Genomic DNA, 19,191 nt, shown 5'->3' with positions numbered 1-19,191 from the left:
TGGAAACATATATTGAAGGGCCATACCTACAAAAAAGAGGAGGCGGAGCTAATTCCTGATCAGAATTCTACCGGAGATAAAGTTCAATTCTGCTGTGATAAAACGCCATCCTGTTTAAACCACATCAAGGATTATTTCTGAAACAGTATGGAGCTCAAATGCTTTTTCTCTTGCGGGTTTATCACAAGGTGAGTTCCTTTTTTAATTTCCTGCTTTTTAAACACATGTGCCCTTCAGTACAGGTTAGCTCTGAGTGTTAGCGAGGCTTGCTAATGTAAACAAAGACGAGATTACGTCCAAAACACGTCAGGCATTGTTTCTGATAGCAACTCTCTGTGGGTCCGCTGCCGATTTGACGTAATATCGGCAGCAAATCTGTATCCGCTCGTTGTACCCCCCGTTTTTAAAAGATTTGGGTACGGAGGAAAAGAGAAAGGGTTTTATTTTCTGACACACATTGATGTATGAAAGACATCACAAAGTGCATTTTGCATGATAGGTCCCCTTTAAAGTGTTTTGACATGTTGTCCAATGTACACCTTTAGTTATAAGAACAGGAATAAAACCCTCCATATTAATAATATGATAAGGATATTACTGACATAAAACTAAACTGATGACAACACAAAGGATTACATTGAGATGAAAGAATGGAGTGGAATGGTAAAGGATGAGACATATTAGAAATGTACAAAAAGCTACTTCATAAAAATGCAAAAATTATAGTTATTTAACAATTCATTATAATCACAATGTTGTCGTTGTCAAGTCAAAATATATCTATGCATCTATTTTTATAATATCTACACATGCTATATACAAAAACACACACAAAATATAGCTTCAAGAATTGCATAATTAAATCTACAGGTATGAATATTAGCATTTATGATTTTTCTGTGCACTTTTGTCGTGTTTGTTTTGCACCTGGCATTTCCTGACTGGCCTTGTGTTGATCATCATGAAGCTCTGGTAGCTGTGAGTAACTGGAGGTACTTCCACCTGACAGAAAAGAGTATACAAGTTTTTACTTTTCAATATTATTCAGATGCATATCTCATGCATGCATACTAAACACTGTGGTGACTGCAGTGGCCCCCAGGTCACATTGCTGCAATACATTTTGTACGATTAGGAACATTTCAAAACCGATACTCTGAATTTATTGATTCTGAAATCATCAATTCAGTGCTTTTAGTATTATAACAATTTCATTTTCACTTTGCTGGCTTCATCTGTGTGTTCCCGTGATGTATATTTGTACATATAGGCCTGTTACGGAAATGTTAAGTATGACTTTTATTGAGAATCACTGCTTCTTATTTATGATATCTGCCTAAATATTCAATTAAATGTTTCATCCGGAATATTTCCAAATATGCAATAAAAGATAAAATACAATAAAGAAATATATACAAACATAAGAAGTAAAATATCTAATAGATACAATAAAAAAACAGTGATTAAATACATTTATATTAAAACAATTGTTTTAAATGTGCAATAAAAAGTTCAAATATGATCAAAACAATTATATAAAACATAAGAAATGAGAGTGAAAATGTGCAATAACAGATACATAAAAACATATTTTACTTTACATAAACATAACAATTTAAGGTAAGATTGTGTAATGAAATATTAAATAAAATAAAATGTACTACGATATATAATATATTACAAGATATAGTGGAGTATAAGTATTCATATTAAAACAATTCGTAGTGAAATGTAGGAAGGAAGTATTATTGTTTTTGAAATAGGTCGATATATATAGTATTAAATATGACTCTTTTTCTTCTTCAAGCGTACACCTTTCCCTCTCTGTCGCTCTCTTTTCTGCTTACTGTAGCTCGATTAAAAGCAGCTGAGCAGCACTTCACCCCCGACAACAACAACAAAAAGCGCAGACACATTTCCAGGTAAAAAGGGAGCAATCAAAACGGCCCACCGACACAACACGCTCGACTGATTCAATCCGCTCTACCTCTGCTCCAGGTTACAGTGAGGATCAAATACGCAATTACATTATTCAAAATGGCTTTACCGGTTTGAGGAGGGGAGGTGTGAGAGAGGCGGGGGAGGGGCGGCTGCTCCTTAAAGGTAAGGGCTGAATCAATGGGATCGATAACGCAGGGTTTGTCTGTCTTTCATCAGCTCTCTGCTACACATCAGTGTGTTGCTAAATGCGTCTCTAACGGCAACCACCATCAGCAGAAAAGATCTCCGGACTCTGCGTGAGTCAGCTGTCTGTTTACCATCACGGTCATCAAAGCCACAATCTCAGCCATTGTTACATCATCGTCTGCATCACTATGTTTACCGGAGAAACACATTTTCACAACGTTTAATCAGAATCAGAAGACCTGATTTAGTCCCAAAGACGGGACATTTATTACAGCTATCCAGAGGCGGGAGAAGTACTCAGATCGTGTACTTGAGTAAAAGTAGAATTACTCAGATCTTGTACTTCAGTAAAAGTAGAAGAACTCAGATCTTGTACTTGAGCAAAAGTAGAAGTACTCAGATCTTGTACTTGAGTAAAAGTAGAAGAACTCAGATCTTGTACTTGAGTAAAAGCAGAAATACTCAGATAGTGTACTTGAGTAAAAGTAGAAGTACTCAGATATTGTCCTTGAGTAAAAGCAGAAGTACTCAGATCTTGTACTTGAGTAAAAGCAGAAGTACTCAGATCTTGCACTTGAGTAAAAGTAGAAGTATCAGAGTGTAGGAATACTCTGTTGAAGTAAAAGTAGAAGTACTCAGGTCTTGTTCTTGAGTAAAAGTAGAAGTACTCAGATCTTGCACTTGAGTAAAAGTATAAGTACTCAGATCTTGCACTTGAGTAAAAGTATAAGTACTCAGATCTTGTACTTGAGTAAAAGTATAAGTACTCAGATCTTGTACTTGAGTAAAAGCAGAAGTACTCAGATCTTGCACTTGAGTAAAAGCAGAAGTACTCAGATCTTGCACTTAAGTAAAAGGAGAAGCACTCAGATCTTGCACTTAAGTAAAAGGAGAAGCACTCAGATCGTGTACTTGAGTAAAATTAGAAGTACTCAGATCTTGTACTTGAGTAAAAGTATAAGTACTCAGATCTTGTACTTGAGGAAAAGCAGAAGTACTCAGATCTTGCACTTGAGTAAAAGCAGAAGTACTCAGATCTTGCACTTAAGTAAAAGGAGAAGCACTCAGATCGTGTACTTGAGTAAAATTAGAAGTACTCAGATCTTGTACTTGAGTAAAAGTAGAAGTACTCAGATCTTGTACTTGAGTAAAAGTAGAAGTACTCAGATCTTGCACTTAAGTAAAAGGAGAAGCACTCAGATCGTGTACTTGAGTAAAATTAGAAGTACTCAGATCTTGTACTTGAGTAAAAGTAGAAGTACTCAGATCTTGCACTTGAGTAAAAGTAGAAGTACTCATATCTTGTACTTGAGTAAAAGTAGAAGTACTCAGATCTTGTACTTGAGTAAAAGTAGAAGTACTCAGATCTTGTACTTCAGTAAAAGTAGAAGTACTCAGATCTTGCACTTGAGTAAAAGCAGAAGTACTCAGATCTTGTACTTGAGTAAAAGTAGAAGTACTCAGATCTTGCACTTGAGTAAAAGTAGAAGTACTCAGATCTTGTACTTGAGTAAAAGTAGAAGTACTCAGATCTTGTACTTGAGTAAAAGTAGAAGTATCAGAGTGTAGGAATACTCTGTTACAGTAAAAGTAGAAGTACTCAGGTCTTGTTCTTGAGTAAAAGTAGAAGTACTCAGATATTTTACTTGAGTAAAAATAGAAGTATTCAGATCTTGTACTTGACTAAAAGTAGAAGTACTCAGATCTTGTCCTTGAGTAAAAGTAGAAGTACTCAGATCTTGTACTTGAGTACAAATAGAAGTACTCAGATCTTGTACTTGAGTAAAAGTAGAAGTACCAGAGTGTAGGAATACTCTGTCACAGTAAAAGTCCTGCATTCAAAATGTTCCTCAAGTGAAAGTAGAAAAGTATTCTCATCTAAATATAGTGAAAGACAGTAAAAGTAGTCGTTGTTTGATTGGTCCATTTCAGAATAATATATATGATATGTTTTATAATGATTGATCATGAAAGTGTTCTCAAAGCTGGTGAAGGTGCAGCTAGTCTGAAAGACTTTGTAGACTGCAGGGTAGCTGGTGGATTCACTCCAGGTGGAACTAAAGTGCACAAGCTCAGAACGCTAAATAATAAACCCAGTTCACACAACTATTTATTTAATATCTTCATCAGTAATACTTTAATTTGTGCTCCTAATCCCAGTCCATTTTTAACCATCTCCAATGTAATTATCCTTATTCCAAAACCGTTGCCATGGCGAGCTTAGAAATCATTACCATCACCATCTGTCTGTGTTGTGTTTTTGCCATGTCTAGTTCTGTCTTTGGTTTCCTGTCTCCGTGTTCACCCCCCGTCTCGTCTGTTACGGCCTACAGATATTGGACCCAAAGCAAAAGACTTAGAGAGAGATGGTCAAAAACAACAAGTTGTATTTAAGCAGAGCGTGAACAACGGCAGTGGAGGCAGGAAGCTGGCTGCTGGCTCCTCCCAGTAGCAGACGAGGCACACCTGTTTCCACTCACCTCTTCACCTGTTGATTTAAAAGCCCGGTTCTCTTGCCACTTCCCTGCCAGATAATTCCTTTGTGTTCCGACCCTCCGGTGTGTCTCGCTGCTCTCCTCGTCCCTGTGATCTTTTTGCTTGGATTTTTGCCTCCTCTTCCTGACGTCTCCGTGCCAGCCAGCTTCCTGCCTCCACTGCCGTTGTTCTGTGCCTCTGCTTAAATAAAACTTTTTGTTTTTGACCAAATCTCTATGTCTTTTGCTTTGGGGTCCAATATCTCTAGGCCGTAACAGACGAGACGGGGGGTGAACACAGAGACAGGAAACCATAGACAGAACTCGACATGGCAAAAACACAACACAGACAGATGGTGACAAATGAAGCTCAGCGCAAGTTCAGGCAGGAAGACCTATCACTCCGTATTGCTGGTCATGGCAATACTCGCTCCCTCCACTAGATGACAGGGAGCGCCACTCCTTAGCCAACCTATCACTTCCCTCCATTCACAAGCCTAATTATCGCACCTGTTAATCCCTCTATATATGCTCTCCCCTTTTCTATCAGCTGTCTTTCAGGTGTCAACGCGCAACCCTCCTCCACCCCTTCGCCTCCTGCTTCCAACTCAGGGCCAAGCTCAACCTTCTCCCTTCCAACCGGACCTAACCACTTATCACCACCACCAGGTCTAGACCCAGGGGGGTTAATCGGAAACGGTTCTTTCCCTTCCCGAATGATGTCCTACAAAACCTGGGCCTAATCGCCAAAACACATTTCATCCACCTGTTATAAACTGTCATCATTATGTTTCATTGATATAATGTGACCGATAATAAACATGTATTCCATACATCACGTCTCTCCTGATTGAACCATCGTTACTTCTAGCCTGTTTATCACCCAGTCAAAGGGTTCGGCCATATCGCCACAATCCTCATCGTATTACCATAATACTGTCCCATACTGCCTAGTTGTTGTCGTGTGCTGTGCTGAAGCGCAATTCTGTATTCACTGTATTTATTATTATCTGTGTATTTATTCCTATTTATACATTTCCCATCTATTTACCTTTATTTGTGTATCATTTATTTCGGTACATACTTCTGATAATTGTGTAACTGACTGTTTCGCAATCTGGTTACACCATCCTTAAATTTCGTTACACTGTGCTTGCATTTTTGTAATGACAATAAAGTAATCTAATCTAATAAGTGTCCACAAACTAAATCCTCATCATCATCATCAAAATCAGTCTTGAAACCATAATGCTCAGTACCTGGCAATCATATCATAATATTCAATATCACTTTTAACACCATCTATGATCATCACTTTCATAATTTTAATGATCAACATCCATCAGTCCCTCTGTCATCATCAAAACCACCCTCAGCAATATCACTATAATGAAGATAATAATAGTAAACGTGCAAAACGCTACTGATTTGTTCAGAAATAATAATATATTACGTTCAGTTCTATATCTGGCGTTAAGGATTAAGGCTGCACCAAAGATTTGAATGTCTGCCGCCACATGCTACGACCGCATGACCCTAAAACCCCTTTTGTTATTGTGGTTATAAAAATATAATTTATGGTGCTGTGACATTGCTTCTCGAGCTCCTCGTTAAAAAGGACTTCCTTTGTGAGAAAAACGCTTTCGTCAGCAGCGAAAATGTTGTTTTCAAGGGTTTTCAGGCCAAAAAATACGAACTAAAGCAGAATATGTTATTTAAAAAAGTATGTTTTAAATAATTTATCAAACGCTCATATATCCTACTCAGATATTATACCCTAACAAAACGTACTGTTACAGAGAAAGTATATATTAGCAACATTATTTAAAAGTGACTTATCATGCAGAGCGGGCCATTTGAGAAAGATATATAATTTTTTATGGTGAAAGGTGGCATTTATATGAATTACTTGCTGGGTAGTTTGACCTATAATAATATGATTTTATGACGTTCCACCACTGGGAACAATATGAGGTTATCACCACTGGAATCTAATACTAAAAATATTATTCTTTATCTACAACTGGTTGGAAATTCTATAGGTTTCAAATGTCAAAGTCATAAATTAAGCTTTTGAAGTCTTTGGTAAAGCCCTGTTTGTGCATGTAATCCTCATTGACCGTGACTTGTATATCCTTTTCTATTATTACACATGCGGCACACAGTGAATTTCAGTGGACACCTCTGCAGGTTCATTACTTGGTGCTTTTGGAGAATCGAAACCCCTCCAGCCTTTTGATTTTCACAAGAAATACACTGACCCAGAGTCCCTGAGATGCAGGCGCCAGTTCATCGTTTCATAAGTGTTAAAACAGGCTAAATAAGTGGTGAAATTATCCTTATATAGACACAGAAACCACTATATCGGTTGGCATCTTTTGAGACTTACATTTCAGAAACACAATCAGCAGTAAGCACCCACTGCTGACCAAAAGGTCAAGCCTTTCCAATATGGCCACTGAGAGGCATTATTCTACCTTTGAAGCCTTTTCTCTATTCACTTGAAATGGTTTGAGTCGAGTGCCGAGCTTCACTAGCTGCTAACACTCGCAGCAAACCCATCAGGGTGCTATACCGAGGAGTCAAGGGCTGCTGAACGTTAATAGAAACATCAAGGTGATGCTTTACTGAAGCCGCCATTTCAAGTGAATATGGAGAAGCAGAGAGGCCAGGCGAAGAAGACATGGAGAGTAAGAGATGGGTGGCTGAAGGGGAAAGGGAGAGACAAAGGAGAGTGAAGATGATAAAGGATTTAGGGGACAAGAGGTGATGCAGCGTGTTCATTGAAGACGGTTGAAGCGAAAGACGGTAGGAAAGGGAACCAAAAGAGAACATTAGTGTCAGTCCCACAGAAAACATACAAATAGTTCCTCCTTTTGGGACGATCAAGGTGGATATCACTCTGCGTAGTTATGAGTCGTCGTTATGCTAGCTTAGCATGAAGCACAACGCATTTTTGAACCTGGAAAGACACCTGGCTAGCACTTTCCCTTCTTCCAAACGTTTTGCTATGAGCTAAGCTAGGCTAACGACGTCCTGACTCTTGCTTATCACACAAAAATGTCAACGATATCTTCTTCTCTTCTCACGTTCAGTAAGATAGCAAACAAATGTACTTTACAAAATACGACTACTACACTAAAAGCCTTTAAGGTCACTGAAACTAGGGTTTTCTGAAAGCTCTTTATAGTGTCGACATAGTCTATGGTTGACATGCAGTTTTGGGTTTTATCCTGTTGCTAGTATCTCCTCTGTAAGGCGTCAGTCATGAGGCAAACATTAGTGCTATCGTGGCATAAATACATCCTTGAACATGGCGTAATAGCATTTCCACCAGGACTTTTTACATAACTACACGAAAATGCTGTTATTCTTTTAATACATTGAGCAACAGAGGCGTCATGCGCTAACGAGTTAGCTAACAGCTAAATCCAACACCCCCACTAAACAGATGCTTTTCAAACGTCTTCCATTTGTGTGTGTGTGTGTGTTTGTGCGTGACCCACTGGTCTTGACAGCACTTTAATTGTGTTTGCATCTGAACGGGAATGCTCTTAAAGCAGTGCTTGTATGGTGGGTTTTATTTTGAGAGAATCAGGAACAAATCTCTCCAAAAACCTGTGTAGGCTAAACCTGCGCTAAGCCGTAGCTAAAGCTTAATTGAAGTAGATGTGTTGATAGCAACTCTTTCATAGACTCCATCATTGTCACATTCCCTGGTCACATGATGTGTCGATACGTCATCGTGACCATGGGCATTCAATCATTTGGTCAAATATATTTCCACAGCTATTTGATTCCCCGCTCTAAATGACTACTATCGATACTCCATTGTCACTTAAATCTATGATGGAACTTCTTACAGCTAAAATTAAAGAATGTAATAACGTTAATATGGACGACACGTATTAAATATTAAGACACATTGATTTTCCAAGTGTGTTTGAATTATTTAAATTAATCCTTTGATTGCAAGCATGTCATTAGCTTAGTCGAGATTGCTTATTAGATTTATTTCAATTTTATGTTTTTGTGTATGGGGTTGCATTTAACTCATGTGTGTTAAGGAAATAAAGACAAGGAAATAAAGTATATTAAAAGTTTAAAGAGAGGAAGTGAGTAAGACGGCAAGCTTTGGTTTAATTTTACAGAGGGGGGGGGGGCTCAGCAGCCATTAGAGACTGTTTTCATCCTCACCACACAGATAGATCACAGCCTGGCAGCTTTGCCGCGATGGCCTCCATCTCCCAGCTGTGCATGTTTCCTTTTGCTGATGGACACTATTTCCAACATTAGAAATGGCAGAGCTACTCACAAGATATTGAAGTAGTAGAAGTTAGCTCAAGCTGGCAGTGAGAGTTAAACTGTGAGTCTCCACAATCGTCAAGAAGCAGTAGTAAGATTAGCATTAAGAATGAAGGAAGTAGTGTGCTAAGCTTGTATGACAATCCTGCTGTATACCAATAAAATCACTTCATCCCAAAACACAAACAAGAAGGTGTGTCAATACCTAATAAGCATTTGATTAGTACCAATAATCATTGAAAGACACCACACACTGTGTTATAATATAAGATGTGAAGCCAGTCTCCCGAGTCACGTAATGAAACCCAATTGGACTTAAGCTGATCATTGATCATTCAGTCAAAACAACTAAAATGCTAATGCGATAACGCTAACACACACTTTCTGACCACAACATAGGTGTTTCTCCCTCGCCAGGTTCTGTACAACTGAGCTCCTGATAGATACAATACATCCATGTTATAGCTGATGCTTATCCAAAGGGACTTAAACACAGTAGCAAATGTGGTATCCACAATGTATTTAAGGAGGCTCTGTTCTGCTTGTTTTGGTTTTCCCTTCCCTGTAGTGTGTTATATCGGTTTGTGTGCATGTAGATGGTCTGCAAAGTGTCAGGGTTTGAGTTGTGTTGTGTCTACTTGTGTTTTCCTCCTTGTTTCTTGTCTGGTCCTTCTCCCTGTGTTTTCCTCCATGTCGTTAGCTTCCCTGGTGTGTCTAATTCAGTGGTTCTCAAATGGGGGTACGCGGACCCCTAGTGGTACGTTGGAGTACTGCAGGGGGTACGTGACATTTATTTTATGTTAATGAAAAAAAAAAAATACCAATTTCAGGAAAAGTAAGGAAGTTTGAGCGGTGTGGGTTTTATATTAACAGAGTTACACATATTTCAAAACGCGTAATAACTGCAGTGGCCTTTCTGTCACTGAGAATAACAAAGACCCTCAGTGAAGCTCAAGCCCATATTTCACTACATTGTACAACTTATTAAAAAGATCAGTTCAATGCAACTAATGTCATCCTAGTGTTATTGCATGATGTTAAAATTGGTTTGCCATGAATTTAGTGATGGATTGTAAACATTTGAAATGTAGCATTTAAGTGTTTCTCAGTTACAATGTTGTTGTTTTAATAAATCAGACACCGATAGTGCAGCGCTGTGCTGTACCTCTTTATAGGCTTTTCTTCCCTAACAAATAGTTTTTGCGCTGATCAGGGGGTACTTGGCTGCATTTCTTTTTCAAAGGGGGGTACATTATTGAAAACAGTTTGAGAACCACTGGTCTAATTGTCTGATTGTGTTCACCTGTTGCCCTTGTGTTGCTCCTCCCCTGCCCGGCTGTTTCTCGTCTCGTGATTACCCCTGCCTGTATTCAGTCTCTTCCTGTGTTCGGTGTCGGTTCATTGTTTGTTTTCCCTCTCCCCCTTCATGTTGGTCACGATCGTTTTTTGGGTATGTTATTTTCTTCGTGTGACCTATGGATTATCCTTGCCATGTTTTTTGTTGATCGGCTTTTTTTAAGAATAAAGCTTGCTTTTGTTTATAGAGCTTTATCTTTTTGTAGTCTGCATTTTGGGTCCTACGTCTTTCCGCGATCTAAACAGTGACCGTAACACAAAGGCTAAAATCCCACATTTCTCTCCCACACCACGTCTGTCTGAAACGCCGCCATTGAAGTCCTTTGCTCACTTCTGTAAGATATTGAGATCACTATGTAACATTTGCACTTCTATTGGCTAGCGCTCCAACACATTGTACGTGATAGGCTAAGGGGCGGGACATCTCTAAGCGGTTGACCAATCACAACAACCATACCAAATCAGAGCAGACTGGGCTCTGGTTTCAGACAGAGGGGGAAATGAGGTGCTGCAGCACAGACAGTATGAGAAAAATAAAGAGCTTTTTGAACATTAAAGCAAGGAGACATGTAGAGACACTACATACTGATATACACCTGAACATCAGCAGGAGAGGACTCTTTAAAGTAAAGACACTACATACTGATATACACCTGAACATCAGCAGGAGAGGACTCTTTAAAGTAGAGACACTACATACTGATATACACCTGAACATCAGCAGGAGAGGACTCTTTAAAGTAGAGACACTACATACTGATATACACCTGAACATCAGCAGGAGATGACTCTTTAAAGTAGAGACACTACATACTGATATACACCTGAACATCAGCAGGAGAGGACTCTTTAAAGTAGAGACACTACATACTGATATACACCTGAACATCAGCAGGAGAGGACTCTTTAAAGTAGAGACACTACATACTGATATACACCTGAACATCAGCATGAGAGGACTCTTTAAAGTAGAGACACTACATACTGATATACACCTGACCATCAGCAGGAGAGGACTCTTTAAAGTAGAGACACTACATACTGATATACACCTGAACATCAGCAGGAGAGGACTCTTTAAAGTAGAGACACTACATACTGATATACACCTGAACATCAGCAGGAGAGGACTCTTTAAAGTAGAGACACTACATACTGATATACACCTGAACATCAGCAGGAGAGGACTCTTTAAAGTAGAGACACTACACACTGATATACACCTGAACATCAGAAGGAGAGGACTCTTTAAAGTAGAGACACTACATACTGATATACACCTGAACATCAGCAGGAGAGGACTCTTTAAAGGAGAGACACTACATACTGATATACACCTGAACATCAGCAGGAGAGGACTCTTTAAAGTAGAGGCACTCCACACTGATATACACCTGAACATCAGCAGGAGAGGACTCTTTAAAGTAGAGACACTACATACTGATATACACCTGAACATCAGCAGGAGAGGACTCTTTAAAGTAGAGACACTACATACTGATATACACCTGAACATCAGCAGGAGAGGACTCTTTAAAGTAGAGACACTACATACTGATATACACCTGAACATCAGCAGGAGAGGACTCTTTAAAGTAGAGACACTACATACTGATATACACCTGAACATCAGCATGAGAGGACTCTTTAAAGTAGACACACTATATACTGATATACACCTGAACATCAGCAGGAGAGGACTCTTTAAACCAGAGACACTACATACTGATATACACCTGAACATCAGCAGGAGAGGACTCTTTAAAGGAGAGACACTACATACTGATATACACCTGAACATCAGCAGGAGAGGACTTTTTAAAGTAGAGGCACTCCACACTGATATACACCTGAACATCAGCAGGAGAGGACTCTTTAAACCAGAGACACTACATACTGATATACACCTGAACATCAGCAGGAGAGGACTCTTTAAAGTAGAGACACTACATACTGATATACACCTGAACATCAGCAGGAGAGGACTCTTTAAAGTAGAGACACTACATACTGATATACACCTGAACATCAGCAGGAGAGGACTCTTTAAACTAGAGACACTACATACTGATATACACCTGAACATCAGCATGAGAGGACTCTTTAAAGTAGATACACTACATACTGATATACACCTGACCATCAGCAGGAGAGGACTCTTTAAAGTAGAGACACTACATACTGATATACACCTGAACATCAGCAGGAGAGGACTCTTTAAAGTAGAGACACTACATACTGATATACACCTGAACATCAGCAGGAGAGGACTCTTTAAAGTAGAGACACTACATACTGATATACACCTGAACATCAGCAGGAGAGGACTCTTTAAAGTAGAGACACTACACACTGATATACACCTGAACATCAGAAGGAGAGGACTCTTTAAAGTAGAGACACTACATACTGATATACACCTGAACATCAGCAGGAGAGGACTCTTTAAAGGAGAGACACTACATACTGATATACACCTGAACATCAGCAGGAGAGGACTCTTTAAAGTAGAGGCACTCCACACTGATATACACCTGAACATCAGCAGGAGAGGACTCTTTAAAGTAGAGACACTACATACTGATATACACCTGAACATCAGCAGGAGAGGACTCTTTAAAGTAGAGACACTACATACTGATATACACCTGAACATCAGCAGGAGAGGACTCTTTAAAGTAGAGACACTACATACTGATATACACCTGAACATCAGCAGGAGAGGACTCTTTAAAGTAGAGACACTACATACTGATATACACCTGAACATCAGCATGAGAGGACTCTTTAAAGTAGACACACTATATACTGATATACACCTGAACATCAGCAGGAGAGGACTCTTTAAACCAGAGACACTACATACTGATATACACCTGAACATCAGCAGGAGAGGACTCTTTAAAGTAGAGACACTACATACTGATATACACCTGAACATCAGCAGGAGAGGACTCTTTAAAGTAGAGACACTACATACTGATATACACCTGAACATCAGCAGGAGAGGACTCTTTAAAGTAGAGACACTACATACTGATATACACCTGAACATCAGCAGGAGAGGACTCTTTAAAGGAGAGACACTACATACTGATATACACCTGAACATCAGCAGGAGAGGACTTTTTAAAGTAGAGGCACTCCACACTGATATACACCTGAACATCAGCAGGAGAGGACTCTTTAAACCAGAGACACTACATACTGATATACACCTGAACATCAGCAGGAGAGGACTCTTTAAAGTAGAGACACTACATACTGATATACATCTGAACATCAGCAGGAGAGGACTCTTTAAAGTAGAGACACTACATACTGATATACACCTGAACATCAGCAGGAGAGGACTCTTTAAAGTAGAGACACTACATACTGATATACACCTGAACATCAGCAGGAGAGGACTCTTTAAAGTAGAGACACTACATACTGATATACACCTGAACATCAGCAGGAGAGGACTCTTTAAAGTAGAGACACTAAACACTGATATACACCTGAACATCAGCAGGAGAGGACTCTTTAAAGTAGAGACACTACATACTGATATACACCTGAACATCAGCAGGAGAGGACTCTTTAAAGTAGAGACACTACATATTGATATACACCTGAACATCAGCAGGAGAGGACTCTTTAAAGTAGAGACACTACATATTGATATACACCTGATCATCAGCAGGAGAGGACTCTTTAAAGTAGAGACACTACATACTGATATACCCCTGAACATCAGCAGGAGAGGACTCTTTAAAGTAGAGACACTACATATTGATATACACCTGATCATCAGCAGGAGAGGACTCTTTAAAGTAGAGACACTACATACTGATATACACCTGGACATCAGCAGGAGAGGACTCTTTAAAGTAGAGACACTACATACTGATATACACCTGGACATCAGCAGGAGAGGACTCTTTAAAGTAGAGACACTACATACTGATATACACCTGAACATCAGCAGGAGAGGACTCTTTAAAGGAGAGACACTGATATCAACCTGAAAATGAGTATGATAGGGCCCCTTTAATAAAATGCAAGGCTTGGAATAGATCACTGGATGTAAATAGCTTATTATGCACTCCGAGCTAACAGGTAGATTTTCCTCATTTAGCATTTTCATAGCCAGACAGTGGAGAGAACAAGAGAGCGAAGGAGAGGTGGAGACTGAGGGAAACAAAAGGAAAGAAGAGAAAGAGAGAGAGAGATCAATAAAGCAGCTGAATATAAACCATGGCCGTCTGTCAGGACACACTCAGACGGACAGGCTTCATTCTGGAAGAGAAAAAGATGGATAGCACAAAGGGCTCGCTCTGTCTCTGTGTCTCGAAGCATTTTATTGCACTCTCTCCTCATCACTTTCGTCTCTCCCAGTTCTCAATTTGTCCCTTTCCTGCGGGTCTTTGTTCTTCTTTTGCTTCATCCATCTTCCTCGTTTCTCTTTCATCATCTCTCTTTTGTCCTCATTATCGCTCTCTAACTCTCTTCTCTATTGTCTTCCTTCCTCAAAGTCTTTTGCCTCTGTGTCTCCTTCCCCTCCTTCCCCTCCTTCATCTTCCTGTCCCTCCTACTTTTCTCTTTTCTCTTTTCTCCATGTCTCTCCTCTTCCTTCTCTCTCCGTGTATATATTTTTTTATTGCACCATTACCACTTAAGCCTTGGTATCCATTACACAGAGGGCATATAAGTGCAGGGTAAGTAGTGAAGTCGCCCTTCCACACACACTTCGCTGCTCGCGTGTGGCGCCACATTTGGACGCTTTGACACGGAGCTGAGCGATGTTTTGATGAAATCATTAATCAGCTGTTACATGGGTACAATGTGTGTGTGATGTGGTCATGATGTCACTGCACTGACTATCCCCCCAAACTGTTAACTGTCATTTAATAAAGCCTACACTCCAGTTTTGATGATAAGTCATAGGGTTTGGAATGAAATTTAATAAGGACACTAACATTAAAAAAACACTACTTTTAGCGACCAATTTAAACGGTGAGAACCAAATCAGTAAAAAGAAAAAAATTACGGGGGTGAATTATTGAAGTATAACACTAACATAGAAGGTATTTGTTTCCCTAACTGATGCTTACGGTACGTCCACACAGCAGCTTCAGAAGAAACTTCCACCGCTTCCACCGCTTCTCTGCCCATTGACTTTGAATGGGGATGACGTCACTTTGCCTCGCTTTTCGCCGAACTGCATTGTGGGGGAGCGAAGCGAAGATTTCCAAGATTTCCAGGATTCAAAAGTTGAGCAATGTTCAACTTTTGAAGCTGAGCTGGATGCGCCAGCCAATCAAACACGTTTATGCAAATCTGACAGTAGAAGCGCTAGCCAATCAAACCGCGTGTAAGCAGGGAGAACCAGACCGCAGTTCATTTCCTCATATTCCAAACGAGAAATTACGGTAGCAAATCACCCGGTTCTTTACGACCAGAACTATTAAAGGCATACAAACCGGAGGAACCGGGCATGGAGGGAGGTGGCAGAGGCAGTGGGTGAAACTGGTAGGTTTTCGCCTGTTTGGGGAGTTTATATATATATATATATTGCTCGCATAAAATCCCCGGGGTTTTTTGCTTTGTATGTCGGGGGCGGGAGATTCACGTGATTGGTTGTTGGTCGCATTGCTCGCAAAAAATCCCCAAGCTGTCAGACACGCCCAGCTCCAAGATTTTCAAGATTTTTGAAAAGCTGCTGTGTGGACGTACCGTTAGGGCTTATGATGAAGCAGTGCTAGTGTAACTATCTTAAAATGTCCTAAGAAATCGTATCATTACTACCTTATTTTTATGTTTTTCCTACGGGAATCTATGTTAGTGTGATACTTCAATAATTCACCCCCGTAATTTTTTTTTTTTACTGATTTGATTTTCACCGTTTAAATTGGTCGCTAAAAGTATTACTTGAAGTCATTCAGGGTGGTTTTTGTTATGTTAGTGTCCTTTTTAAATTGCATTTCTGAGTCTAAAGTGCAGATATATTCAACGTCACGAACTCTAAAAAAGCCCACCAGTTAGACTTAATCTAGATAGAGATTTAGGACTCCAATATCACCTTGATCAAAACAATGGTCATAGGCAATTTGACCATCTAATATTACGTCTGTTACGGCCCGTCCACACTACAGTGTCGGAAGCATCGGCAACTCCAATCTGCCCATTCACTTTGAATGGGGTGACGTCACGTTGCCTCGCTTTTTCGCCGAACTGAATTGTGGGTAGCAGAGCGGTCCGTCTCCGCCGGAGACGCCGGAGTAGCCAGCGCCAGCCAATCAAATCCCGTTTCGGAAAATCTGACAGCTGAAGCCGTAGCCAAACAAACCGCGTCTAAGCTGGGAGAGATATCCCGCCGTTCATTTCTATATTTCAAAAAAAGTTGGAGGAGAAACTAACTATCGCCGTAGCAAATCACCCGGTTTTGTATGACCAGACCCTCTTCTCCTACCGGGATACAAACCGGAGGAACCAGGCATGGAGGGAGGTGGCAGAGACAGTGGGGAAACTGGTAGGTTTTCGCCTGTTTGGGGAGTTTATATATTTATATATATTGCTCCCATAAAATCCCCGGGGGTTTTTGCTTTGTATGTCGGGGGCGGGAGATGCATGTGATTGGTTGTTGGTCGCATTGCTTGAATAAAATCCCCAAGCTACAGACACGCCCAGCTCCAAACTTTTTTTGAAGCTGTAGTGTGGACGCTCCGTTAGTCTGAAAAACACCGTCAACCACATACTAAGTTACCACCAAGCAAGTCAAATCAACCCCGACATGTTCTCTTTGTATTACTAGCTTTCTGGTTAAGAGCTAATGTTTACATGCAGTTATACGGTGCTTCTGAGTAACTCATAAGTCATCAAAACCGAGAGAGATGATATAAAATAGCATTTTCCCCTCGAGTAGTAGCAGGAGTATTGCAGTACATTACATGTTACCGACTACATGAGATGCTGAGGCTCAGCATGGCAGGGGCACACACACTTGATGCATCACATCTCAGCACTTAAACTCACACACACAGATGTATACACAGACTGCACTGTAGCAATCAGCCATCCACTATAAGCTTTTGTGTGTGTGTGCATGTGTGTGTGTGTGTGTGTGTGTGTGTGTGTGTGTGTGTGTGTGTGTGTGTGTGTGTGTGTGTGTGTGTGTGTGTGTGTGTGTGTGTGTGGTTCTTAATGCACCACGATGATTTCCTCCTTCCATGCTGACACGATAAATGGAAACGGAATAACAGACTATCTCAGTGTCTCTGTTTCTCCCACACAAACACACACACTGTACAATAACTGAGAGCATGGATGAATCTGTCAGACTATCCTCTAACAAAATGCAAAGTTGAAGTTTGAAATGTGGTAAGGGAGACTAGTAGCTTGATCATCATTTGAACTTGAGAAAAAAAGATTTTAGTTGAAAGTGTCTATTTCTATCACCCGGGAAATAAGCCACCCAAGTTAATGTTGGTGCTATTTTTTTCTTCTAAGCCAACTGTTTGTGTTTCAAAAAGTGGAATATTTCCTTTTGCCTCCACTTCAAGATGTTCATAATTCAGAGGCGGGCCTCGAAAAAGTTATGGTTGAAAACCCTTTCTTTAAAACATTGATGGTATCTGTTCTACATTGATATTAATACATCCTGTACCACATCACATGTACAGACAAACGGATAGATCCATGTCTTTGACTTATTGTACCGAGGAGGAACAAAGGGAGAGAATAAGTGTGTGTGTGTGTGTGTGTGTGTGTGTGTGTGTGTGTGTGTGTGTGTGTGTGTGTGTGTGTGTGTGTGTGTGTGTGTGTGTGTGTGTGTGTGTGTGTGTGTGTGTGTGTGTGTGTCTAAGCAGTCAGAGGGACCTTTGTCCGGTGATGTCACCACAGACCGTGTGGACATACAGATTATCCACTGATAAACCATCTCTCTGGACACGCACGCACACACACACACACACACACACACACACACACACACACACACACACACACACACACACACACACACACACACACACACACACACACACACACACACACACACACACACACACACACACACACACACACACACACACACACACTGTAATGTATCTCCAGTTGTTTACCAGAAGAAACGGGCTGACCAATCACAGCTTCTGGTGACTCAGTGATGTCATTGAGCTGATGAGGAAATGGCCTCAGAGGAGTTTGATGTCATCCCCCTCTCTCTCTCTCTCTCTCTCTCTCTCTCTCTCTCTCTGTCTTCTTCTCTCCTTTTCCATTTCCATCTCCCCTCTGTTTCTTTTTAATTATCAAGCTGCTTTTCAACAATTCAACACCGACAACATCAAAACAATGCTAATGAAATGTAGTCACTGGGCTCTGGCTCTGATTTGTGTTGTTAATCAATACAGTTGTCATCAGACATTTTTGACGAGTTAATTGTTGCATTAGCTGGACGCTCAAGGCCCTTAAACACCAAGCTGACAATTGGCCGGTCAATGTGGAGTTGACGGTGAGCCTCATCTTTACTTTGTGTCTCGAACCGTCTCCACATTCTGCCCTGTTCAAAATAAATCACTCTGATTGGCTTTTAAGCTTTAGCGAATCAGAGCACAAGAACAGCAACACGTGGAGAACAGCAACAACCTAAATCCAGAGGGCGCCCAAACACATATTCAGGACATCTGAGTGATGTGATATGTTCGGCAAATGCTGGTTTGTTTTAATGTGTGTTACTTAAAGGGGACCTATCATGCAACATGCACTTTGTGATGTCTTTCATACATCAATGTGTGTCCCCGGTGCGTCGGGGAACTCACGCAGCGGCAGAAAATAAAACCCTTTCTCTTTTCCTCCGTACCCAAATCTTTTAAAAACGGGGGTACAACGAGCGGACACATATTTGCTGCCGATCTGACGTCAAATCGGCGTCAAAAGTTGCTAT

At 40.4% G+C, this 19,191-nt stretch overlaps 1 protein-coding gene across 2 annotated transcripts in view; it reads right to left on the bottom strand.

Moving 5' to 3' along the window:
- The window catches only part of onecut2 (one cut homeobox 2), a 44,744-nt gene that overhangs the window by 2,496 nt on the left and 23,057 nt on the right, over nt 1-19,191 (bottom strand). The window contains exon 2 of one of the 2 annotated variants that reach the window (XM_034096042.1): nt 928-1,002. The exons of the other annotated variant lie outside the window; for it this stretch is intronic. Within the exon in view, the coding sequence (XP_033951933.1) occupies nt 928-1,002 (75 nt within the window). The remainder of the gene's footprint in view (nt 1-927; nt 1,003-19,191) is intronic. 2 annotated transcript variants of the gene reach the window in all.

Source organism: Pseudochaenichthys georgianus, chromosome 12 (genome assembly GCF_902827115.2).
Source record: "Pseudochaenichthys georgianus chromosome 12, fPseGeo1.2, whole genome shotgun sequence".
In the NCBI taxonomy this organism is placed as follows: Eukaryota; Metazoa; Chordata; class Actinopteri; order Perciformes; family Channichthyidae; genus Pseudochaenichthys; species Pseudochaenichthys georgianus.
This window is presented reverse-complemented; position numbering and strand designations above follow the sequence as displayed.